Below are 25883 nucleotides of genomic sequence, written 5' to 3'. Positions count from 1 at the left end.
TATTGAATTGTTGGCTCCGGAAGGTAACAGCGTGACCCGGAAGGAGTGTGCCGCCATGACAGCGCCTCGGTGAGTATGCCGCGCTTGCTCCTAGCCCCCTAGCCAATCCACAAACATTTTTAACCTCCGAATTCCGGTCCCCATTGACTTATATGTGCACCGGATTCCGGAGTGGATTCTTTTTTTTTTAAAATCTAGCAGTGATCTGCCGGTACCGGATTATTGGCCGTCCGATCAACTCTACTCTTTAAGCTTCTGCCCAACTTCCCTACCCCCTAAAACCAGTGATTCTGGAAGGACTCTTGTGCCCCAGCATCGTCACATTGTCAGGGAAGCAGGAAATGGAGGTCACAGTCTGAAGAAAGTGCGTGATCACAGATAAGTGCTCAGAGATCTGCTTGGTGCACTTAAAAAGTTAGAAAGTAAAATATTACAAGTGATAGAAATGAATAGGATAATTCCTATAAATGGCGGCTGCACTGCAGACTGGAGGCTTTAACCCCCTGTGTCAGATACTGACACAACATAGCTCATGTAATTTACATATGTGCTGTCTGAACTGAGGCCAAACGTCTCTGCAGACGCAATCCAGACCCTGCACTGCTGACATGGCGGAAGCCTCCCACATCACAGGCTGCGAATACAGTCACCACAGCGCCACCTGCTGGACCGCACAGGGATTACCTGACAATTGCGCAAAGTTAATCCGCATTTTACTGCACACGGTGCGCACTTGTTCTGTATTTTCTGTGTGCGGAAAATCCGCAGCATAATTCAGTAAGGCCGGAGTCACACTTGCCCGTATCTCGCATCAGCATCATCCGGCACGACCGCACACTCTCCTGACAGGAGCGGGTCGGCTGTATGTATTTCTATGCAGCTGAGACGATCCTGTCCAGAGAGCATCAGGCCATGCTGGGTGATGCAATGCGAGACTGTCGTATCTGTCGCGAGATACGCGCAAGTGTGACTCCGGCCTTAGCAGTTAATTAGATTATATATAAAATCTCTTCTACATGTTGTAAAAGTTTTCAGCACATAAATTTACCCGCTGTTCCGATTTTAAAATCTGCAGCACATACATTCAATGGAATACATGGAGTAACATTATTGGTCACAAAATCCGCAGCAAAATCTGTTTGGAACTGAAGCAGCAGAAAAACTGCAATCAATTCACAATGTGTTTATTCAGCCTGATCTTAACAGAAACAACAATGTAACAGCCCCAGTGCTTATTCTTTACAATGTAATAATAATGTAGAAATAAAATAATAGAATAATAATAATAATATAGTTAATAATAATGAGCCATTGATAGTGATAGACTATCCCAAGATCGCCATCTGCTGGCAGTTTTTAGTAATGCAGCTACAAAAGACAAGTGTTTACACGCCATTTGATTGGCTGGAGTACTCCTGCTGTGATTGGCTGACCGCCCGGCTCTTGCAGGTTAGACATGGCGGCCTAGAACCCGGGGAGCACAGAGGAGCCATGGACCCCAGCAATGTCTGCTGCTCGTACCCCGCAGAGGGGCAGGGACACCGGGGGTGTGAGGTCTGCTGCACCGGAGCAAGTCAGGAGGTGCGGGAGACCGTGCAGGAGATGGACTTCCAGAGAGGTAACGTGTGAGGGGGTCTGCACCACAGTATATACCGGGGGTCTGCTGCACCACCACAGTATATACCTATATACCGGGGGTCTGCTGCACCACAATATATACCGGGGGTCTGCTGCACCACAATATATACCTATATACCGGGGGTCTGCTGCACCACAATATATACCTATATACCGGGGGTCTGCTGCACCACAATATATACCTATATACCGGGGGTCTGCTGCACCACAATATATACCGGGGGTCTGCTGCACCACAATATATACCGGGGGTCTGCTGCACCACAATATATACCGGGGGTCTGCTGCACCACAATATATACCGGGGGTCTGCTGCACCACAATATATACCGGGGGTCTGCTGCACCACAATATATACCTATATACCGGGGGTCTGCTGCACCACAATATATACCGGGGGTCTGCTGCACCACAATATATACCGGGGGTCTGCTGCACCACAATATATACCGGGGGTCTGCTGCACCACAATATATACCGGGGGTCTGCTGCACCACAATATATACCGGGGGTCTGCTGCACCACAATATATACCGGGGGTCTGCTGCACCACAATATATACCTATATATCGGGGGTCTGCAGGACCACCACAGTATATACCTATATATCGGGGGTCTGCTGCACCACCACAGTATATACCTATATACCGGGGGTCTGCTGCACCACCACAGTATATACCTATATACCGGGGGTCTGCTGCACCACCACAGTATATACCTATATACCGGGGGTCTGCTGCACCACCACAGTATATACCTATATACCGGGGGTCTGCTGCACCACCACAGTATATACCTATATACCGGGGGTCTGCTGCACCACCACAGTATATACCTATATACCGGGGGTCTGCTGCACCACCACAGTATATACCTATATACCGGGGGTCTGCTGCACCACCACAGTATATACCTATATACCGGGGGTCTGCTGCACCACCACAGTATATACCTATATACCGGGGGTCTGCTGCACCACCACAGTATATACCTATATACCGGGGGTCTGCTGCACCACCACAGTATATACCTATATACCGGGGGTCTGCTGCACCACCACAGTATATACCTATATACCGGGGGTCTGCTGCACCACCACAGTATATACCTATATACCGGGGGTCTGCTGCACCACCACAGTATATACCTATGTACCGGGGGTCTGCTGCACCACCACAGTGTATACCTATATACCGGGGGTCTGCTGCACCACCACAGTGTATACCTATATACCGGGGGTCTGCTGCACCACCACAGTGTATACCTATATACCGGGGGTCTGCTGCACCACCACAGTGTATACCTATATACCGGGGGTCTGCTGCACCACAGTGTATACCTATATACCGGGGGTCTGCTGCACCACCACAGTGTATACCTATATACCGGGGGTCTGCTGCACCACCACAGTGTATACCTATATACCGGGGGTCTGCTGCACCACCACAGTGTATACCTATATACCGGGGGTCTGCTGCACCACCACAGTGTATACCTATATACCGGGGGTCTGCTGCACCACCACAGTGTATACCTATATACCGGGGGTCTGCTGCACCACCACAGTGTATACCTATATACCGGGGGTCTGCTGCACCACCACAGTATATACCTATATACCGGGGGTCTGCTGCACCACCACAGTATATACCTATATACCGGGGGTCTGCTGCACCACCACAGTGTATACCTATATACCGGGGGTCTGCTGCACCACAATATATACCTATATACCGGGGGTCTGCTGCACCACCACAGTATATACCTATATACCGGGGGTCTGCTGCACCACCACAGTATATACCTATATACCGGGGGTCTGCTGCACCACCACAGTGTATACCCCTATATACCGGGGGTCTGCTGCACCACCACAGTGTATACCCCTATATACCGGGGGTCTGCTGCACCACCACAGTGTATACCCCTATATACCGGGGGTCTGCTGCACCACCACAGTGTATACCCCTATATACCGGGGGTCTGCTGCACCACCACAGTGTATACCCCTATATACCGGGGGTCTGCTGCACCACCACAGTGTATACCCCTATATACCGGGGGTCTGCTGCACCACCACAGTGTATACCCCTATATACCGGGGGTCTGCTGCACCACCACAGTGTATACCCCTATATACCGGGGGTCTGCAGTGCATGTTTTATTCACATAAATGCAGCAAATAAAAATACTATAGTCTCATAGTCCAACTGGTTCACTGTTTTTTGCAGCATATTTGCTCTCGTTGCTGTCTACGGGTGGGAAACGGCTGGAAGAATTGCCATGCTGCAGAGTTCTAAAACGCTGCAGTTCTCATATTCGGTCAGGGGGAAAAAATGCAGCAACAAAAAAAAAAAACAACTGCTTGTGAACAGAACCTAAAAACCTGCCAGACGTTTGGCTGGGGGTCCGGGCACTGTAACCTCCCGTTATGCCTGTTTGAAACACTGAAGTTGGACTTAGTAGAAAGTCTCTGGACTCCTGATTGGGTGACCGTGGCCAGGAGGAGTTACATGTAGTGGCTGAGGGCACGTGTTCACCAGTCCACATACATATGAGAATAGCTAAACACAACTCTGCGCTCTGCAGTGCCGTACACTGACCTAGTATTGTAGTTCTCATCAGCTCCGAGCAGAGGTGGAAATTTAATTCATTTTCCCAGAACACATTACGCGTCTCAGGAGCCTGATTTCTTGCTCTGAGAGCGAGTACAGCAGAGTCTTTCTCTGGAGGACCCGTCCTGTTATTAGCACTGGTGCTTTTAGCTCTCGGGTCCTGAGTTCAAGTCCCACCAAGGACAACATCTGCAGGAGTTTGTATGTTCTCCCCGTGTTTCTGTGGGTTTTTTCCTGGTTCTCCAGTTTCCTCCCACACTCCAAGACAGTGATTGGGGCTCATAATCTACATTCCCTATGGGGACAGTGGTGATGACTTACAGTGCTGTGGAATAAATAGTGCCATATAAGCAGTGCATATTAATTAAACATGCAACCCACTGATGTGCATCATCCCTGTGTAATGCTTTATTTCCCATATGGTGGCGCTACAGCTTCTTGCTGGGGGTCCTAACAGTGAGACATTTCCAACAAGTAGTGAGGAGAATTCGCTACAAAGGCGCTTTATTGAATAGACCTAAAGGGACTTGGTCATGGCTAGAGATGAGCAAGCAGTAGAGTCCAGGAGGCTCAACTCAAGTAACGAGTATAATGGAAGTCAATGAGTGGGAGTTCGGCTCTCCACACACATACAGCCAGCCTTAAAAAGCATTTCCGGGAGGGATTTTTTTGACACACAACATTCAAAAATGTTGTTTTAACCCGCAGTGAGAGCCATTCAGAGACTGCGACTGGCTGTCCCTGGGGTGCCTGCACCCATCATGCAGTGAAGCAAGCCTGTGCGTTGCGGTCGTTTCATGGATGACACCTGCGAGCACTTGCAATACTTGTCCGGGCTTCCCAAGCTCCCCAATGCTGTATGGAGCAGTGTTGATCACGCTCTCTCAACATTAGTCATCACTAGTGATGGATGAGCGCGCTCAGCACTGCTTGATACGCGATGGAGCTCCAACACGACTTATTATCGAGTATAATGGAAGTCAATGGGAAACTTGAGCATTTTCAATTTCTGTTGCTCGAGACTCGATCAAGTAACAAGGACGCTCGTCCTTCACTAGTCATGACCACTGCACTCTCACGATTTGTCAGGGTCTTTGATTAGGGTCTTCCCCCAAGAATCCTTAGAGCATGTCTGATATGTAAAGGTAGCTTTACAGGGACTCTGTCAACACAGACTGTCTTCAAACCAAGTACAGGCGCTTGGTGCATCATGGTGGCCAAACATTTAAGGGCACTTTCCCACCTGCTTGTTTTCCATCTATCTCTGCCTCCTAAAAAGCCAGAGCCGAAAATCACAGAGGAGGGCAGGGTGGAGATAGAGGTAATACAAGCAGGTGGGAAGGTGGATTTAAGTGTTTGGCCACCATGATGCACCTGTGCTTGGTTTGCACAGTCATCCTGTGCTCACAGTCCCTTTAATATTATATGCTCTGCAATGACTGAAGAATGTTGGTAAGTTCTGAGGTTGGTGTACAATCTCATCATCTACAATCTGATTATTCCAGGTATATGGGCGGCAGCGATGGATGGAGACCTGAAGAGAGTACAGCGATTTATCGAGAAGGGAACAGATCCCAACCTGCCTGACAACTTTGGCTACACAGCGCTGGTGATCTTCTCTATTATTTGTCATTTCTTTTAGGCCCCATTCACACGTGTGTGTATCGTATATCAGCTATGCCATCACTTAATGGGGTCATCCAGCCTCATGGTGACTAAAGATGAACAAATTTATTGACCGGACCCTGTTTGTCACTCATCAATAGTGAGGAGCAAGCACCACCATGCTCAGGTACTTGTTAAGAGCAGCTTGATGTTTGGATGGGTGTACCTCAAGAACCGATTATGATGGAAATCAATGGGGAACTTGAGAATTTTCCCCCGAAAAATGGTCGAGTTCTCCATTGACTTCCATTATAATCGGGTGCTCGAGTCACATCCAACTGCTCTTAATGAGTGCTGAGTACTCGAGCATGGTAGTGTGTGCTCATCACTACTCGTCAATATTCAGTGGCCACCGGATGACAGTCCTACAAAGAAGGGAATTTTGTTTACTTACCGTAAATTCCTTTTCTTCTAGCTCCAATTGGGAGACCCAGACAATTGGGGTGTATAGCTTCTGCCTCCGGAGGCCACACAAAGTATTACACTTAAAAGTGTAGAGCCCCTCCCCTTCTGCCTATACACCCCCCGTGCCTCACGGGCACCTCAGTTTTGGTGCAAAAGCAAGAAGGAGGAAAGTTATAAATTGGTTTAAAGTAAATTCAATCCGAAGAAATTTCGGAGAACTGAAACCATTCAACATGAACAACATGTGTACACAAAGAACAACAGCCCGAAGGGAACAGGGGCGGGTGCTGGGTCTCCCAATTGGAGCTAGAAGAAAAGGAATTTACGGTAAGTAAACAAAATTCCCTTCTTCTTTGTCGCTCCATTGGGAGACCCAGACAATTGGGACATCCAAAAGCAGTCCCTGGGTGGGTAAAATAATACCTCGTAATAGAGCCGTAAAAACGGCCCTTTCCTACAGGTGGGCAACCGCCGCCTGAAGGACTCGCCTACCTAGGCTGGCATCTGCCGAAGCATAGGCATGCACCTGATAGTGTTTCGTGAAAGTGTGCAGGCTCGACCAGGTAGCCGCCTGACACACCTGCTGAGCCGTAGCCTGGTGCCGCAAAGCCCAGGACGCACCCACAGCTCTGGTAGAATGGGCCTTCAGCCCTGATGGAACCGGAAGCCCAGAAGAACGGTAGGCTTCGAGAATTAGTTCCTTAATCCACCGAGCCAGGGTTGATTTGGAAGCCTGTGACCCTTTACGCTGGCCAGCGACAAGGACAAAGAGTGCATCCGAGCGGCGCAGGGGCGCCGTACGAGAAATGTAGAATCTGAGTGCTCTCACTAGATCCAACAAGTGCAAATCCTTTTCACATTGGTGAACTGGATGTGGACAAAGAGAAGGTAAGGAGATATCCTGATTGAGATGAAAGGGTGACACCACCTTAGGGAGAAATTCCGGAACGGGCCGCAGAACTACCTTGTCCTGGTGAAACACCAGGAAAGGAGCTTTGCATGACAGCGCTGCTAGCTCAGACACTCTCCGAAGCGATGTGACTGCTACTAGGAAGACAACTTTCTGTGAAAGGCGTGAAAGAGAAATATCCGTCATTGGCTCGAAGGGTGGTTTCTGAAGAGCCATCAGAACCCTGTTCAGATCCCAGGGCTCTAACGGACGCTTGTAAGGAGGGACTATGTGACAAACCCCCTGCAGGAACGTGCGTACCTTTGGATGTCTGGCTAGGCGCTTCTGAAAAAACACAGAGAGCGCTGAGACTTGTCCCTTAAGGGAGCCAAGCGACAAACCTTTTTCCAATCCGGATTGAAGGAAGGACAGAAAGGTAGGTAAGGCAAATGGCCAGGGAGTAAAACCCTGATCAGAGCACCAGGATAAGAAGATTCTCCATGTCCTGTGGTAGATCTTGGCGGACGTTGGTTTCTTGGCCTGCCTCATAGTGGCAATGACCTCTTGAGACAACCCTGAAGACGCTAGGACCCAGGACTCAATGGCCACACAGTCAGGTTGAGGGCCGCAGAATTCAGATGGAAAAACGGACCTTGAGATAGCAAGTCTGGTCGGTCTGGTAGTGCCCACGGTTGACCCACCGTGAGATGCCACAGATCCGGGTACCACGACCTCCTCGGCCAGTCTGGGGCGACGAGGATGGCGCGGCGGCAATCGGACCTGATCTTGCGTAACACTCTGGGCAACAGTGCCAGAGGAGGAAACACATAAGGCAGTTGAAACTGGGACCAATCCTGCACTAATGCGTCTGCCGCCAGAGCTCTGTGATCTTGAGACCGTGCCATGAATGCCGGGACCTTGTTGTTGTGCCGTGACGCCATTAGGTCGACGTCCGGCATCCCCCAGCGGCAACAGATCTCTTGAAACACGTCCGGGTGAAGGGACCATTCCCCTGCGTCCATGCCCTGGCGACTGAGAAAATCTGCTTCCCAGTTTTCTACGCCCGGGATGTGAACTGCGGATATGGTGGATGCTGTGGCTTCCACCCACAGCAGAATCCGCCGGACTTCCTGGAAGGCTTGCCGACTGCGTGTTCCGCCTTGGTGGTTGATGTATGCCACCGCTGTGGAGTTGTCCGACTGAATTCGGATCTGTTTGCCTTTCAGCCACGGCTGGAACGCCGTTAGGGCAAGATACACTGCCCTTATCTCCAGAACATTGATCTGCAGGGAGGACTCTGGCTGAGTCCAGGTACCCTGAGCTCTGTGGTGGAGAAAGACCGCTCCCCACCCTGATAGACTCGCGTCCGTCGTGACCACCGCCCAGGATGGGGGTAGGAAGGATTTCCCCTTCGACAATGAAGTGGGAAGAAGCCACCACCGAAGGGAAGGCTTTGGCTGCCTGAGAAAGGGAAACGTTCCTGTCGAGGGACGTCGACTTCCTGTCCCATTTGCGGAGAATGTCCCATTGAAGTGGACGCAGATGAAACTGCGCAAAAGGAACTGCCTCCATTGCTGCCACCATCTTCCCTAGGAAGTGCATGAGGCGCCTCAAGGGGTGTGACTGGCCTTGAAGGAGAGATTGCAACCCTGTCTGTAGTGAACGCTGTTTGTCCAGCGGAAGCTTCACTATCGCTGAGAGAGTATGAAACTCCATGCCAAGATATGTCAGTGATTGGGCCGGTGTCAGATTTGACTTTGGGAAATTGATGATCCACCCGAATCTCTGGAGAGTCTCCAGAGCAATGTTCAGGCTGTGTTGGCAAGCCACTCGAGAGGGTGCCTTGACAAGCAGATCGTCTAAGTAAGGTATCACCGAGTGTCCCTGAGAGTGTAGGACTGCTACCACTGTAGCCATGACCTTGGTGAAGACCCGTGGTGCTGTCGCCAAGCCGAAAGGCAGTGCCACGAACTGAAGGTGTTCGTTTCCTATGGCGAAACGCAGGAAGCACTGATGCTCTGGTGCAATCGGTACGTGGAGATAAGCATCTTTGATGTCGATTGATGCCAGGAAGTCTCCTTGGGACATTGAGGCGATGACGGAGCGGAGCGACTCCATCCGGAACCGCCTGGTTTTCACGTGTTTGTTGAGCAGTTTTAGGTCCAGAACAGGACGGAAGATCCGTCCTTTTTTGGCACCACAAACAGGTTGGAGTAAAAACCGTGACCCTGTTGCTGTAGAGGAACAGGGATCACCACTCCTTCTGCCTTCAAAGTGCACACCGCCTGAAGAAGAGCGAGAGGACGAGAGCTGAACTCTATCCTGTAACCGTGAGACAGAATGTCTCTCACCCAACGGTCTTGTACCTGTGGCAGCCAGGCGTCGCAAAAGCGGGAGAGCCTGCCACCGACCGAGGATGCGGTGTGAAGAGGCCGAAAGTCATGAGGAGGCCGCTTTAGAAGCGGTTCCTCCGGCGGTCTTTTTAGGACGTGACTTAGACCGCCATGAATCGGAGTTCGACTGACTCTTCTGTGGCCTGTTGGACGATGAGAATTGAGACCTGCCCGCGGGCCGAAAGGACCGAAATCTCGATTGTCCCTTCCGTTGTTGAGGTCTCTTCTGTTTGGGCTGGGGTAAGGAAGAATCCTTTCCCTTGGATTGTTTAATGATTTCATCTAATCGCTCACCAAACAGGCGGTCGCCAGAAAATGGCAACCCGGTTAAGAATTTTTTTGGAAGCCGAGTCTGCCTTCCATTCACGTAGCCACATGGCCCTGCGGACCACAACCGAATTGGCGGATGCTACCGCCGTACGGCTCGTAGAGTCCAGGATAGCATTAATGGCGTAGGCCGCAAACGCCGACGCCTGAGTGGTTAATGACACCACCTGCGGAGCAGAGGCACGTGTGACTGCATTAATCTGCGAGTGACAAGCTGAGATAGCTTGGAGGGCCCATACGGCTGCGAATGCCGGAGCAAAGGACGCGCCGATAGCCTCATAGATGGATTTCAACCAGAGCTCCATCTGTCTGTCAGTGGCATCTTTGAGTGAAGCCCCATCTTCCACTGCAACTATGGATCTAGCCGCCAGTCTGGAGACTGGAGGATCCACTTTGGGACACTGAGCCCAAACCTTGACAACGTCAGGGGGGAAAGGGTAACGTGTGTCCTTAAGGCGCTTAGAAAAGCGTTTATCTGGACAAGCTCGGTGCTTCTGGACTGACTCTCTGAAGTCGGAGTGATTCAGAAACGTACTCAATGTACGCTTAGGAAACCTAAAACGGAATTTCTCCTGCTGAGAAGCTGACTCCTCAATTGGAGGCGCTGGGGGAAAAAGCTCCAACACCTGATTGATGGACGCTATAAGGTCATTCACTATGGCGTCTCCCTCTGGCGTATCTAGGTTGAGAGCGGCTTCAGGATCAGAATCCTGATCTGCCACCTCCGCTTCATCGTCCAGAGAGTCCTGCTGAGACCCTGAGCAGTGTGATGAAGTCGAGGGAATTTCCCAGCGAGCCCGCTTAGGTGGTCTGGGACTGCGGTCCATGTCAGAGATCTCATGTTGGGACCTATAAGACACCCCAGGAGCATTTTGCTGCTCCAACTGAGGGGGGCCTGGAGTCAATGAAACAACAGTGCCCGGGGCCTGAGTTACCGGCCTGGACTGCAAGGCTTCTAGTATCTTAGCAGACCATTTATCCATACTCTCAGACAGTTTGTCAGCAAATATTGCAAACTCTGTCCCTGTCACCTGGACAGTGGTAACAGGTGGTTCCCCTTGGGCCACCAGTGGCAGAGGCTCCGGCTGAGTAAGTGCCACAGGGGCCGAGCATTGCACACAATGAGGATCGGTGGAACCTGCCGGTAGTATAGCCGCACATGAAGTACAGGTGGCAAAGTAAGCCTGTGCTTTGGCACCCTTGCTTTTTGCGGACGACATGCTGTTGTCTCCTCTGAGTACAATCCAGGAGGGTATATAGCCAAAAATCAACAGTGCGACCGTACAGTGTAAATGTACAGCATATAAGCATATATATATATATATATATATATATATATATATATATATATATATATATATATATACACTTCAGCACTCAGTGGGGCCAGCACTCAGGTGCTGCTTACCGACCGCTGAAAGCGGTTGTGTGATCAACAGATTCCCTTGCCTGGGTCTCCCAGAGCCGTGCTTTCTCTCCTCTCCAGCGTCAGAGTTGCTGACAGTAATGGCTGTCGGCGTTCTGTGGGGAGGAGGGGGCCGTGGGCGTGCCCCAGAAAGTGCGGGAATCTGATGCCCCACTGTGCTGTATGAGGGGGGAGGAGAATACACAGTATGCTCCAGCCCTCAGCCTGACGTCCTGTGCAGCGTCCCGCCCTTCCCCTGACTGGCAGGCCTGGGGGCGGGAGAAAACGAAACTAGGCCGCAAAAGCCGGGGACTAAAGTTATAAGCGCGGCCGGCAAATAAGCGCGGCCAGCGCGGTAGTCCCCGGCGCACTAACACACGCAGCAGCGCTGCGGTGTGTATGGCACAAGCGCGGTCCCCCAGGGGGACACAGAGTACCTCCAGTAGCAGGGCCTTGTCCCTGACGATACCCGGCTCCTGTCCAGCAGATTCCCCAGGGGCTGCGGAGGGAGCACGGCCCCATGTGCCTGGAGACCGATTAGGATCCCACTTCACCCAGAGCCCTGCAGGGATGGGGAAGGAAAACAGCATGTTGGCTCCTGCCTGTGTACCCGCAATGGGTACCTCAACCTTAACCGCACCGCCGACAAAAGTGGGGTGAGAAGGGAGCATGCTGGGGGCCCTGTTATGGGTCCTCTTTTTTCTTCCATCCGACCTAGTCAGCAGCTGCTGCTGACTAAGATGTGGAGATATGCGTGCATGTGTGCCTCCTTCGCACAAAGCATAAAAACTGAGGTGCCCGTGAGGCACGGGGGGTGTATAGGCAGAAGGGGAGGGGCTTTACACTTTTAAGTGTAATACTTTGTGTGGCCTCCGGAGGCAGAAGCTATACACCCCAATTGTCTGGGTCTCCCAATGGAGCGACAAAGAAACACCTCCTATCTGCAAGCACACAGGTTTACAAGGCACCCGTCCAGCGGCCCCTGAATATTGAGATGACTGGACCAGAGTCCTGACAATAGATTTGCACTTCTTTACTGATAGACCCCACCGATCTGATAGGGTAACACCCAGCACCTTCAGCTCCAGGTCTTATTTCATGTTGTGCAAGGATATGGCGATGTCCTTCTCTGCACTTTGTTCTACCAGATTTTGCACACGTGACATCCTGCCTCTATGCACTGACATTGTAAGTTTTATATTTTTCATTGGATGTTTTTGTTGTTTGTCACTTAGCACTACAGCAGCCGACACGGTCACTTACCCGTGTGCAGCTTATTGCTGAAGAGCGGTGCTGACAGCAACGCCCAGACCCACGGTGGCAGCACAGCCCTGCACCGCGCCGCATACTGCGGACACATCCAGGTGGTACAGCGGCTACTGGAGAACGGGGCTGACCCTACCAAGACAGACTCAGACAAGAGGACCGTGCTTCACAAGGTGAACCCCTCTCTCTATAGTGCTATAGTGTTTGTGCAGTGTGATATATACACAACCACACATATATTGTCTCCCCCATTTTTCATCTCTCGTGTCATTTCTTGGACAGGCAGCAGAAGGCGGTCACCGGGAGTTGTCTCTCTACCTTCTTCAACACTGTAAGGGGCTATTGGATGTAAAAGACTGCAGAGGACACACGGCCGCAGACCTCGCACCGTCCAGTATGGCAGATGTGTTTTCTTCTTGATACTTAGTGACTGGTATCATAGAGAGACGTTCTCATACAATATGGCTGCTGGCTTTGCTGACCAGAACATTTTCCACGTATGAGGATGTAGAGGACTGGGTCACTTGCAGATGGTTTGTGCTGGAGGATCATTATCGTTACCGCACATGGGGCAAGAGATGAAAAAGAAAGCCCTTTTGGGTGTGTGCACCTCTATACTCTGCAGAAGAATTGGAAAAGTATTGTCCTACAAACATTTATCTCCTACCCTCGGGATCCATGCTAAATGTACTCTCGCTTGGGTCTGGCCACCGACACCCCCACTAATTGTGGAAATATGGGGGAGGGGGCAAATGTCCTGTGTGAATGAAGCGTTAGCAGGAATGTACCATCTAAAAACTATAAAGAAGCACTTTAAACAAAAAGTTATGCCCTAAACCTGTGTATACATGGGTGTAGTGTAGTATCTGTGTATTAAAGTACCAATTGCCATCTCCTCCGGTTTCCAGCGCAGCTCTGGTTGCTTTTATGACTTGTGTGACAGACTTTTCACACAAACTCCAGTGTGATCCAGCATGTGGCAACTGAAGTTACGCAAGTCAGAAGAGGACTGGAGTGGGGCTGAAAACCAGGGTAGGCAGCAGTTACCCAAAACAGTTTGTAAGGTTTAGGGCAGGGTTCCCCAAGCTGTGGTTCCTGGACCCATGATGTCTGCCAGCTTTGTGCCTTAGATCGTACCGTGTGACGCCAGCCTATCGTGCGATCGTACCCGCCCCCGTCGTTTGTGCGTTACGGGCACTTAGTTGCCCGTGGTGCACAAAGTCGTTAGCCCCGTCACACGCACTTACCTCCCGGACGACATCGCTGTGTGTAACATCCCGCCCACCTCCTTCCTTCCGCATTGCCGGTGGGACGCAGGTAAGCTGTGTTCATCGTTCCCGGGGTGTCATACGGAGCGATATGTGCTGCCTCGGGAACGATGAACAACCAGAGCACAGAAGGAGGACTGACATTTTGAAAATGAACGACGTGTCAATGAGCAACGATAAGGTGAGTATTTTTGCTCGTTCACAGTCGTTCGTAGCTGTCACACGCTACGATATGTCTAACGATGCCGGATGTACGTCACGGAATCCGTGACCCCCGACGACATATCGCCCGATATATCTTAGCGCGTGACGCCGCCCTTAGGGTGTGTGCGCACAATCAGAACCCGCTGTGTTCCAACCTGCGGGGTCACGAGTCTCCTTCGCAGGAGACCACAGTGGCTTGTGCCTACGATCCAGGCTTGGGCAGTTGTCTCTCCCTGTGTAGAACACTTGCGTCTCCGCACAAAACAGTTGACGTGCTTGAGGCTCGGAGAGGCGCACCACAGGTCAGTTTACGCTGTGGACAGTATACACAGAGTGGGCATGGGATTTCTATAAATGCCATCCACTGTGCTTGTAGTGTACAGCGCAATGTTTTGGACGCAGCTGAAGCATGCTGCGCCTAAAATGCTGTGAATCCTGGTCAAGGGCACACAACTTTAACACCACATTTAGAAAATAACTATGAACAGCAGGTCTTTAGACAGTTACTTTTGTGAGTAGCCCTGAATAGAGCAAATCTGAATAGGGGTAATGCATACTGCCTCGGTGTGGTGATTTATGTGGAAAAGCTCTGGCTGTTATTATACCAGTAATGGGGGCACTGGGTCTCACCACTGTGTGGGATCAGGACCTAAATGTGGCTCACGATTCTCTGTTGGAGCTGAATGTTGCTCTCAAAGTCAGAAAGGTTGGCGAACTCTGGTTCAGGGCATATATTATTTTTGGGGGGGGGGTGTTAATTTAATAGAGCAGTCACACAAGCTCTCTATGGTTCAGTCCACATTGTGTCTGTTCCCACTGCTGGGCACATACATTCACGCGGGGGTGTGAGCATGACAATGGGAAAGGTCAGGCTGGATACCAAGGCATTTGACACCAATAGTGACCCACTGTGTATATACAGTGCCTACAAGTAGTATTCAACCCCCTGCAGATTTAGCAGGTTTGATAAGATGCAGATAAGTTAGAGCCTGCAAACTTCAAACAAGAGCAGGATTTATTAACAGATGCATAAATCTTACAAACCAACAAGTTATGTTGCTCAGTTAAATTTTAATAAATTTCCAACATAAAAGTGTGGGTCAATTATTATTCAACCCCTAGGTTTAATATTTTGTGGAATAACCCTTGTTTGCAATTACAGCTAATAATCGTCTTTTATAAGACCTGATCAGGCCGGCACAGGTCTCTGGAGTTATCTTGGCCCACTCCTCCATGCAGATCTTCTCCAAGTTATCTAGGTTCTTTGGGTGTCGCATGTGGTCTTTAATCTTGAGCTCCTTCCACAAGTTTTCAATTGGGTTAAGGTCAGGAGACTGACTAGGCCACTGCAACACCTTGATTTTTTCCCTCTTGAACCAGGCCTTGGTTTTCTTGGCTGTGTGCTTTGGGTCGTTGTCTTGTTGGAAGATGAAATGACGACCCATCTTAAGATCCTTGATGGAGGAGCGGAGGTTCTTGGCCAAAATCTCCAGGTAGGCCGTGCTATCCATCTTCCCATGGATGCGGACCAGATGGCCAGGCCCCTTGGCTGAGAAACAGCCCCACAGCATGATGCTGCCACCACCATGCTTGACTGTAGGGATGGTATTCTTGGGGTCGTATGCAGTGCCATCCAGTCTCCAAACGTCACGTGTGTGGTTGGCACCAAAGATCTCGATCTTGGTCTCATCAGACCAGAGAACCTTGAACCAGTCTGTCTCAGAGTCCTCCAAGTGATCATGAGCAAACTGTAGACGAGCCTTGACATGACGCTTTGAAAGTAAAGGTTCCTTACGGGCTCGTCTGTAACGGAAACTATTGCGGTGGAGTACGTTACTTATGGTATTGACTGAAACCAATGTCCCCACTGCCATGAGATCTTCCCGGAGCTCCTTCCTTGTTGTCCTTGGGTTAGCCTTGACTCTTCGGACAAGCCTGGCCTCGGCACGGGTGGAAACTTTCAAAGGCTGTCCAGGCCGTGGAAGGCTAACAGTAGTTCCATAAGCCTTCCACTTCCGGATGATGCTCCCAACAGTGGAGACAGGTAGGCCCAACTCCTTGGAAAGGGTTTTGTACCCCTTGCCAGCCTTGTGATCCTCCACGATCTTGTCTCTGATGGCCTTGGAATGCTCCTTTGTTTTTCCCACGTTGACCAAGTATGAGTGCTGTTCACAAGTTTGGGGAGGGTCTTAGTCAGAAAAGGCTGTAAAAAGAGATAATTAATCCAAACATGTGAAGCTCATTGTTCTTTGTGCCTGAAATACTTCTTAATACTTTAGGGGAACCAAACAGAATTCTGGTGGTTTGAGGGGTTGAATAATAAATGACCCTCTGAATAAACTTTTCACAATTTAAAAAAAAAGAAATAACATTCTTTTTTGCTGCAGTGCATTTCACACTTCCAGGCTGATCTACAGTCCAAATGTCACAATGCCAAGTTAATTCCGAATGTGTGAACCTGCTAAATCTGCAGGGGGTTGAATACTACTTGTAGGCACTGTAATATGTTTGTTTCCTTGCACAGGTCCTAGGTCTAGTAAGGCACAGTTTGCTGCTCTTTCCAGTTCAGTACAGAAAACTATTTTGCTGTAGTCCAGCTCTGGCCACACTTTTGCCTTCTGATGAATGGTTGCCTAAGGCCAGAGTTACACTTGCGAGTTCATCGCGTGTAACTCGCGCAAGTCTCTCATTGAATCACCCGGCACGGACTCAAACTCTCCGAAAAGGAGCGTCTCAGCTGCATAGACATACATGCAACTGACCCGCTCCTGTCCGGAGAGTGCGAGTCTATGCTGAGTTATTCAATGAGAGACACGCGCGAGTTACACGTGATGCACTCACAAGTGTGATTCTGGCCTAAGGTGGAAAAGCGTCCGCTCCATGCTACAGGCTGGGTGCACCTTGCCCTACATGTGAATGTAGTTATCACACACCACAGAACATGAGGATAAATTGTTTTCATAGTCATAAATGCTTCCAATTTTCAGCCCCAACCCCCGATTAGCAGAATACAAAATAAACATATATAGCATATCTATGTATAGATCCTATAAAGAATGAATCCCCTCTCCACCTTCACAATCTTCAGGCTGTCCCCCTCCAGGAGACATGGCAGCAGGGCTGCTGTAACACTATGTACAAACTGCGCTGTGGACGGAGCTGCTCGAAGAAACGTCTGCATTGCTCCCACTACGGCGGATGCGATGTCCCGGTGACCTGCCAGGAAAATCCACCGCCTTCATGCTGTCTTCACACAGTATTGTTCATTGTAGAAAATGGCACATTGAAATGGCATCGGTAAGATATTGTCCACTCCAGTTAGGAGTTTCTGGTCACGGTTGATCCCAGGCTTCTCAGGTGAGGTAAGGGTGGTCAGGGCGACGACTTCTCCGCCCGCCGCTGCATTTCAGCATCTTTCCTCGCTTCCTTCTTTGTTTCTGGAAGATTAAATATATAATTATCATGTGACTCCATGGTCCAGATGCTCACTGGATAACACGAAGGTCACAGAGAAGAAGATTTGGAAATAATGAAAAGGAATAGCATTCTTGATACAAGCATACGAAGAGCTGAACAAATCCACAAAGAAGTCCCAGGTCTGATGACCGGGTTATGAATGCAAGTACTGAACAGATGAAGCGCAAACTGACCATGTACACAACCAGAGGCCCATGTGATGGAAGTTGTGGGATGCACACATTCATGATTTCCTGAGGGTCTGTGCAACCAGCGAGCCATCAAGATGCCCTCTGCCCATATTGCACAGAAATTAGAACGTTAAAGGGGTATTGTAATGCATGAAAGTGATGACATACTATGTGGCATCACCAATAATAGAAAAAAAAGCGTGTTTCAGCTCACCACCACAAGGTAAATTCCAGGTAGAGAATCCAGACGGTGCTTGTATGGTGGCAAGGCTGGAGGTAATCAAGTGAAGGCGGTTCCCCAGCACTGAACGTCCATAAAGATTTTACAGAGTGTAGATAAAACTTCACATTTATTTGGAGTTTAAAATAAGTAAAACATAACTCCTCTGATCAACGCGTTTCAGACGTGGTCGTCCTTAGTCATGATCATCAACTATGGACCAAGGACGACCGCCTCTGACGCGTTGATCAGAGGAGTTATGTTTTACTTATTTTAAACTCCAAATAAATGTGAAGTTTTATCTACACTCTGTAAAATCTTTATGGACGTTTAGTGCTGGGGAACAGGCTTCACTTGATATGTGGCATCACTGTATAGTCACTAGGCGGTCTGCTCTCTAGCACTGATTTACATACACAGCAATGAGCCTGGCCACGCGGCTGTGCCATAAGCTAAAGCTGCATTTATAGTGATTATCGTGAATGAGTTAACAATATTGGTTTCATGCTTATCTTACAGTGTAAATAGGCTGAAGATCACATGAACGAGCACTGTGCTTGTTCGTTGGGTGAAATGATCTTTTGTGTAGTGCAAAATATCATCGTTTCGGCAGTGTGTAGACAGGACGCACTGCTGAGAACCGGGGTAGCCTGTGCAAACTGAGCAATATATTACAGGTTGCTCAAATGTGCATTGTTCACTGCAATTGCCAGTCATTTAGTGCCACCGATCAGTCTGTGTAAATGGACCCAACACTATTCACTTTAGTTTGCCTGGCAGCCCTTCATTCTCTAGGTCAGTGGGCTGGTCAATCACTAAGACAAATCTCCATTGATCAAAAAGTGATGGCAGATCTCCACGTTATCATATATGAATACCCTATCCTTGTGTACAAGCTTGGGAGGTATTTGTACCCATATAACATTAAATGGTGAGGAGGGTATATCTTTGTGGTATATTTCTTATTACATGTTACCTTTTAAACCGAATGCTTTGTTAGGCCCTGTTCACAAAGTGCTTTTTTTTTAGTGGAGATTTGTCAGAACTGCGTGCATATCCTTATGCCAGCAAAATGAATGAGAATCCTGGCGGTTTGGGAATATGTTGCTTATTTCCTTGCAGATTTGGTGCAGAAAAATAAATCTACAGCATATCAATTCTTTCAGCGCTTTCCCACCCCCAGAGTGCATAGAAAACCCTAGAAAAATTGCACCAAAAACTAGATTTTTTTTTTTCTGCCAAGAGATGCAGAGAAATTTCTGCAGCCAAATACTCAGAGGCTGTGTGCGCAGGATATGTATGAACTGCAGTCCAGAACAATAGCAGTCTCCATACGGCAATGTGAATGACACGAGCAGCTTGGGCTATAGGTTTTACTGACAATTCCCACAAGTCTATGAAATCTATATCCCGCCAGCTGAATGAAGGAAAATGATGTGGAAGGATGTCTTCTGTGTTGCTTTCTTGTAGCCTTGCCTATATGTGATATGGTATACAAATCCCAAAAAGGGTTATATGAAGGAGACGATACACCTGAGGTATTGGTTATAAAATTGCAGTGATGCGTTAGTGGCAATAGCTTTGGTTTTAATGGTAAATGAGCTGAAGATATGTTTATAGTAATTATTGTTTCATTGTGTTTTTAGGAGCAAATTACTCCCCAGCTTGTCCGGAGGTGGAGCCATGCTGATGATTGACAGTTCAGACCAGCGGCATGGCTGCACCATTAGTCCAGACAGTGCTCGCTGATACTTCACAGAATCAGAGAGATCCTGGGAACAGAATCTGGACAGATCCAGAGCAGTGCTTTCAAGCTTTATATCAAAGAGCTTGTAAACGTGCAGTTCTTGCCATAGAACCAGCCACCTGTGAGAGAATGCTGAGGGGCCAGTAATGAGGCAAGAAGCAGTTACAAGTGTATCTCAATAAACTAGAATATCAAAAACTCAATTTATTTCAGTAATTGAATACAAAAAGTGATACGCATATATTATATAGAGTCATTACACACAGAGTGATCTATTCCTATATATTATATAGTCATTACACACAGAGGGATCTATTCTTATATATTATATAGCGTCATTACACACAGAATGATCTATTCCTATATATTATATAGAGTCATTACACACAGAGGGATCTATTTCAAGTGTTTATTTCTGTTAATGTTGTTGATGATTATGGTTACAGCCAATGAAAACCCAAGTGTCATTATCTCAGAAAATTAGAATATGTAAGACCAACTGAAAAAATGGTTTTACACTCAGAAATGTTGGCGCCTACTGAAAAGTCTGTACAGTAAATGCCTCAGTACTTGGTCGGGGCTCCTCTTGCATTAATGCGGCGTGGCATGGAGGCGATCAGCCTGTGGCACTGCTGAGGTGTTATGGAAGCCCAGGTTGCTTTGATGGCAGCCTTCAGCTCGTCTGCATTGTTGGGTCTGGTGTTTCTCATCTTCCTCTTGACAATACTCCATAGATTCTCTATGGGGTTTAGGTCAGGCGAGTTTGCTGGCCAATCAATCGCAGTGATACTGTGGTTAGTAAACCAGGTATTGGTATTTTTGGCAATGTGGACAGGTGCCAAGTGCTGCTGGAAAATTAAATTTCCACCTCCAAAAATCTTGTCAGCAGAGGGAAGCATGAAGTGCTCTAAAATTTCCTGGTAGACGGCTGCGCTTACTTTGGTCTTGATAAAACACAGTGGAGATACACCAGCAGATGACATGGATCCCCAAACCATCACTGATTCTGGAAACTTCACACTAGACCTCAAGCAGCTTGGATTGTGGCCTCTCCACTCTTCCTCCAGACTCTGGGACCGCGATTTCCAAATGAAGAAGGGAATTTTGTTTACTTACCGTAAATTCCTTTTCTTCTAGCTCCAATTGGGAGACCCAGACAATTGGGTGTATAGCTTCTGCCTCCGGAAGCCACACAAAGTATTACACTTAAAAGTGTAAAGCCCCTCCCCTTCTGCCTATACACCCCCCGTGCATCACGGGCTCCTCAGTTTTGGTGCAAAAGCAAGAAGGAGGAAAAGTTATAAATTGGTTTAAAGTAAACTCAATCCGAAGGAATTTCGGAGAACTGAAACCATTCAACATGAACAACATGTGTACACAAAGAACAACAGCCCGAAGGGAACAGGGGCGGGTGCTGGGTCTCCTAATTGGAGCTAGAAGAAGAAGGGAATTTTGTTACTTACCGTAAATTCCTTTTCTTCTAGCTCTTATTGGGAGACCCAGACGATTGGGGTATAGCTACTGCCCTCTGGAGGCCACACAAAGCACTACATTAAAAGTGCAAGGCCCCTCCCCCTCTGGCTATACCCCCCCCGTGGTATCACGGGTTCTCCAGTTTTAGTGCCAAAGCAAGAAGGAGGAAGCCAATAACTGGTTTAAACAAATTAACTCCGAATAACATCGGAGAACTGAAAAACCGTTCAACATGAACAACATGTGTACCCGCAAACAACAAAAAAACATCCCGAAGGACAACAGGGCGGGTGCTGGGTCTCCCAATAAGAGCTAGAAGAAAAGGAATTTACGGTAAGTAACAAAATTCCCTTCTTCTTCAGCGCTCTATTGGGAGACCCAGACGATTGGGACGTCCAAAAGCTGTCCCTGGGTGGGTAAATAAATACCTCATGTTAGAGCTGCAAAACAGCCCTCCCCTACGGGGGTGTCACTGCCGCCTGCAGGACTCTTCTACCTAAGCTGGCATCCGCCGAAGCATAGGTATGCACCTGATAATGCTTGGTGAAAGTGTGCAGACTGGACCAGGTAGCTGCCTGGCACACCTGTTGAGCCGAAGCCTGGTGACGTAATGCCCAGGACGCACCCACGGCTCTGGTTGAGTGGGCTTTTAGCCCTGAAGGAACCGGAAGCCCCGCAGAACGGTAGGCCTCTAGAATTGGTTCTTTGATCCATCGAGCCAGGGTGGCTTTAGAAGCCTGCAACCCCTTGCGCGGACCAGCGACAAGGACGAAAAGTGCATCGGCACGGCGTATGGGCGCCGTGCGGGAAATGTAGATTCTGAGTGCTCTCACCAGATCTAGCAAACGTAAGTCCTTTTCATACCGGTGAACCGGATGAGGGCAAAAAGAAGGCAAGGAAATATCCTGATTAAGATGAAAAGAGGATACGACCTTAGGAAGAAACTCCGGAATGGGGCGCAGCACAACCTTGTCCTGGTGGAACACCAGGAAGGGAGCCTTGGATGACAGAGCTGCCAGCTCAGACACTCGCCGAAGCGATGTGATCGCAACAAGAAACGCCACTTTCTGCGACAGCCGAGAAAAGGAAACTTCCTTCAGAGGCTCGAAGGGCGGCTTCTGGAGAGCAACTAGTACCCTGTTCAGATCCCATGGATCTAACGGTCGCTTGTACGGGGGCACAATATGACAGACCCCCTGCAGGAACGTGCGCACCTTAGACAGACGTGCTAGACGCTTCTGAAAAAACACGGATAGTGCCGAAACTTGCCCTTTAAGGGAGCTGAGCGACAAGCCCTTTTCTAACCCCGATTGCAGGAAGGAAAGAAACTTGGGTAATGCAAATGGCCAGGGAGACACTCCCTGAGCCGAGCACCAGGATAAGAAAATCTTCCACGTTCTGTGGTAGATCTTAGCAGAATTCGACTTTCTCGCTTGTCTCATTGTGGCAACCACTCCTTGAGATAATCCTGCAGATGCTAGGATCCAGGACTCAATGGCCACACAGTCAGGTTCAGGGCCGCAGAATTCTGATGGAAAAACAGCCCTTGGGACAGTAAGTCTGGTCGGTCTGGCAGTGACCACGGTCGACCGATCGTGAGATGCCACAGATCCGGATACCACGACCTCCTCGGCCAGTTTGGAGCGACGAGTATGATGCGGCTGCACTCGGATCTGATCTTGCGTAGCACTCTGGGCAAGAGCGCCAGAGGCGGAAACACGTAAGGGAGCTGAAACTGCGACCAATCTTGAACCAAGGCGTCTGCCGCCAGAGCTCTTTGATCGCGCGACCTCGCCATGAATGCCGGGACCTTGTTGTTGTGCCGGGATGCCATTAGGTCGACGTCCGGCACTCCCCAGCGGCGACAGATTTCCTGAAACACGTCCGGGTGAAGGGACCATTCCCCTGCGTCCATGCCCTGGCGACTGAGGAAGTCTGCTTCCCAGTTTTCTACGCCTGGGATGTGAACCGCGGATATGGTGGATGCTCTGTCCTCCACCCACATTAGAATGCGCCGGACTTCTTGGAAGGCTTGCCGACTGCGCGTCCCTCCTTGGTGGTTGATGTATGCCACCGCTGTGGAGTTGTCCGATTGGATTCGGATCTGCTTTCCTTCCAGCCACTGCTGGAAGGCTAGTAGGGCAAGATACACTGCTCTGATTTCCAGAACATTGATCTGAAGGGTGGACTCCTGCGGAGTCCACGTCCCCTGAGCCCTGTGGTGGAGAAACACTGCTCCCCACCCCGACAGACTCGCATCTGTCGTGACTACTGCCCAGGATGGGGGCAGGAAGGATCTTCCCTGAGATAATGAGGTGGGAAGGAGCCACCATTGTAGAGAGTCCTTGGCCGTCTGGGAAAGCGAGACTTTCCTGTCCAGGGACGTTGACTTCCCGTCCCATTGGCGGAGAATGTCCCATTGAAGTGGGCGCAGATGAAACTGCGCAAAGGGAACTGCTTCCATGGCTGCCACCATCTTCCCTAGGAAATGCATGAGGCGCCGCAAGGGATGCAACTGGCCCTGCAGGAGAGATTGCACCCCTGTCTGTAATGACCGCTGCTTGTTCAGCGGCAGCTTCACTATCGCTGCTAGAGTATGAAACTCCATGCCAAGATACGTTAGTGACTGAGTCGGTGATAGGATCGACTTTGGAAAGTTGATGATCCATCCGAAAGACTGTAGAGTCTCCAGCGTAGCATTCAGGCTGTGCTGACATGCCTCCTGAGAGGGAGCTTTGACCAATAAGTCGTCTAGGTAAGGGATCACCGAGTGTCCCTGAGAGTGCAAGACTGCTACCACCGCCGCCATGACCTTGGTGAAGACCCGTGGGGCTGTCGCCAGACCAAATGGAAGAGCTACGAACTGAAAATGGTCGTCTCCTATCACAAAACGTAGAAAACGTTGATGTTCTGTAGCAATTGGCACGTGGAGATAAGCATCTTTGATGTCTATTGAGGCAAGGAAGTCTCCTCTGGACATTGAGGCAATGACAGAGCGGAGGGTTTCCATCCGGAACCTCCTGGCGTGCACATGTTTGTTGAGCCGTTTTAGGTCCAGAACAGGACGGAACGAGCCGTCCTTTTTTGGAACCACAAAGAGATTGGAGTAAAACCCTTGCCCTTGTTCCTGAGGAGGGACTGGGATCACCACTCCTTCCGCTTTTAGGGAATCCACCGCCTGCAACAGAGCATCTGCTCGGTCTGGATGTGGGGAGGTTCTGAAGAACCGAGCTGGAGGACGAGAATTGAACTCGATTCTGTACCCGCGAGACAAAATGTCCGTCACCCACCGGTCTTTGACCTGTGACATCCAAATGCCGGAAAAGCGGGAGAGCCTGCCCCCGACCGGCGATGCGGAGGGGGGGGGCTGGAAGTCATGAGGTAGCCGCTTTGGAAGCGGTACCTCCATTTGCTTTCTTGGGGCGTGTGTGAGTCCGCCACGAATCTGAGTTTCTTTGCGTCCTCTGAGTCCCTTTGGACGAGGTAAATGGAGTCTTGCCCGAACCTCGAAAGGACTGAAACCTCTGCTGCCACTTTTTCTGCTGAGGTTTGGATGTTCTGGGTTGTGGTAAAGAGGAGTCTTTACCCTTGGACTGCTTAATGATGTCAGCCAATGGCTCGCCAAACAGTCTATCTCTAGACAAAGGCAAACTGGTTAAACATTTTTTGGAACCAGCATCTGCTTTCCAGTCCTTTAACCACAAGGCTCTGCGCAAAACTACCGAATTGGCGGACGCCATTGAGGTGCGACTGGTAGATTCTAGGACCGCATTGATAGCGTAAGACGCAAACGCCGACATCTGCGTGGTAAGGTGCGCCACTTGCGGCACTGCTGGATGCATGATAGCATCCACTTTTGCTAAGCCAGCTGAAATAGCCTGGAGTGCCCATACGGCTGCGAATGCCGGAGCAAACGACGCGCCGATAGCTTCATAGACAGATTTTAACCAAAGGTCCATCTGTCTGTCATTGGCATCTTTAAGTGAAGCGCCATCCTCCACTGCAACTATGGATCTAGCTGCAAGTTTGGAAATCGGGGGGTCTACCTTTGGACACTGTGTCCAGCGCTTGACCACCTCAGGGGGGAAAGGGAAACGCGTATCTTTAGATCGTTTAGAGAAACGCCTTTCTGGGTGAGCGTCGTGCTTCTGGATTGATTCTCTGAAGTCAGAGTGATCTAACAAAGCACTCAATTTACGCTTGGGATAAAGGAAACGAAACTTCTCCTGCTCCGCAGCCGCCTCTTCTGCTGAAGGGGCTGGGGGAGAAATATCCAACAGCCTATTGATGGCTGAGATAAGGTCGTTTACCATGGCATCCCCATCCGGGGTATCCAGGTTGAGAGGGGTTCCAGGAGTGGATTCCTGATCACTCTCATCAGACACATCACAGGGAGACTGATTGCGCTGAGACCCTGAGCAGTGTGAAGACGTCGAGGGTCTTTCCCAGCGAGCTCGCTTAGGGTGGCTGGGGCCATCATCTGAGTCATAATCCTCGGCCTGTGAAGCCGGGGACCCCCCTGTGGGCTGGATACATTCCAAGTAAGGGGGACCTGAGGACAGAGGCCTCGCCGTGCCCAGAGACTGAGCCCCATGCATAGATTGCAAGGTTTCAAGGATTTTTGCCATAGACACAGACATATTATCTGCAAAAACTGCAAAGTCTGTCCCTGTCACCGGGGCAGAACCTACAAGCGTCTCAGCCTGGGTCGCTACCTCTCC

General features: G+C 49.6%; 2 protein-coding genes across 2 annotated transcripts in view; one reads left to right on the top strand and one right to left on the bottom strand.

Annotated features, from left to right (window-relative positions):
• The first annotated feature begins 1414 nt into the window (after positions 1–1414).
• On the top strand, positions 1415–13498 carry ANKRD39 (ankyrin repeat domain 39). Its single transcript, XM_075346215.1, has 4 exons — positions 1415–1618; positions 5759–5862; positions 12573–12776; positions 12886–13498. The coding sequence occupies exons 1-4, from the start codon at positions 1492–1494 to the stop codon at positions 13021–13023; spliced, it is 573 nt and encodes a 190-aa protein (XP_075202330.1). The 5' UTR covers positions 1415–1491; the 3' UTR covers positions 13024–13498.
• A 3519-nt stretch (positions 13499–17017) lies between these two features.
• Positions 17018–25883, bottom strand: part of CNNM3 (cyclin and CBS domain divalent metal cation transport mediator 3) — a 73545-nt gene continuing 64679 nt past the window's right edge. The window contains exon 8 of the mRNA XM_075346212.1: positions 17018–17512. Coding sequence (XP_075202327.1) covers positions 17448–17512 — 65 coding nt within the window. The 3' untranslated portion in view covers positions 17018–17447. The remainder of the gene's footprint in view (positions 17513–25883) is intronic.

The sequence above is a fragment of the Anomaloglossus baeobatrachus genome, chromosome 4 (genome assembly GCF_048569485.1).
Source record: "Anomaloglossus baeobatrachus isolate aAnoBae1 chromosome 4, aAnoBae1.hap1, whole genome shotgun sequence".
Lineage (NCBI taxonomy): Eukaryota > Metazoa > Chordata > Amphibia > Anura > Aromobatidae > Anomaloglossus > Anomaloglossus baeobatrachus.
The sequence above is the reverse complement of the archived record's forward strand: the minus strand, read 5'-3'. Positions and strand labels throughout refer to the sequence as shown.